Genomic DNA, 905 nt, shown 5'->3' on the forward strand with positions numbered 1-905 from the left:
CAGGAAAGTGAGGTTTTTGCTTTCTGTATTCAGGGTCATAGGAAGATTCTCAGATCATAACTTTTTTTTTTAAATAGCAATAGCATCAGAAGATTTCTCTTAAGATAAAGCCTTGAGAAGAAGAGTTTTAGAGCACATGAAAAGCAATAAATTACAGACCAGCAGTACTTAAACCAAGAGATCTAAAGGAACTGAAATATGACATAATTGAGCTATTAACAGTTTTTTAAAAAGGGCTCCAGGGGAATGACAGACCACTAAGCCTGTGGGGAAACTGATAGATTAAAGCTTAGCTCAACAAAAATAAGGCAGAAAATGTATTTACTGGCTACCTGGTACACTGTCAAAGAAATAAAACAAGCGGTATATGGTATTTATTATGGGTTTATAAACAATTTTAAAACAATCTTTAAAACAAATGTAAACGCACTTTATAAACAGTTGCTCTGAAGGATACATATGGTAAACATATAAACTGATAAAGCTTATAAAGACTCTTTCACGCCACCTTAAAGAATGGTTTACCTATATCAGCAACAAGACTGCCAGGCTTCTGCTCCAGCAGAAAGTTTCGGACACGGGGCCATGCTTTGCTCTGCAGATCATTAAAGTAGGCGGCTGTATTTTCATACACGCTATGCACGTGCTGCTTTTCTAGTTGGGTAGCTTCATGTTCCATCCTGAAAACATAATGAAGAATGATTATGTACAACAAAATGCAAACAGTTGTAGCGTAGACTTTACATTCAATAGGCATGCATAATTCAGGACCTTGTTAAGTTTACATTCCTAAAACCCCAGCCATCACACTTATAAAATTGTCTTTACTCAAAAGATCTGATTTTATTTCATGAAAGTCAAGAAAAAAATGGAACATATCATCTCACCTGAGGAGAATTATATAA

General features: G+C 35.1%; 1 protein-coding gene across 1 annotated transcript in view; it reads right to left on the reverse strand.

The window, feature by feature from the left end:
* The window catches only part of KIAA1456 (KIAA1456 ortholog), a 6,986-nt gene extending 6,307 nt beyond the window's left edge, over positions 1-679 (reverse strand). The window contains exon 1 of the mRNA XM_010021355.1: positions 526-679. Coding sequence (XP_010019657.1) covers positions 526-679 — 154 coding nt within the window. The remainder of the gene's footprint in view (positions 1-525) is intronic.
* Between the last annotated feature and the right edge of the window lie 226 nt (positions 680-905).

Source organism: Nestor notabilis, unplaced genomic scaffold, assembly GCF_000696875.1.
Source record: "Nestor notabilis isolate BGI_N333 unplaced genomic scaffold, ASM69687v1 scaffold22710, whole genome shotgun sequence".
In the NCBI taxonomy this organism is placed as follows: Eukaryota; Metazoa; Chordata; class Aves; order Psittaciformes; family Psittacidae; genus Nestor; species Nestor notabilis.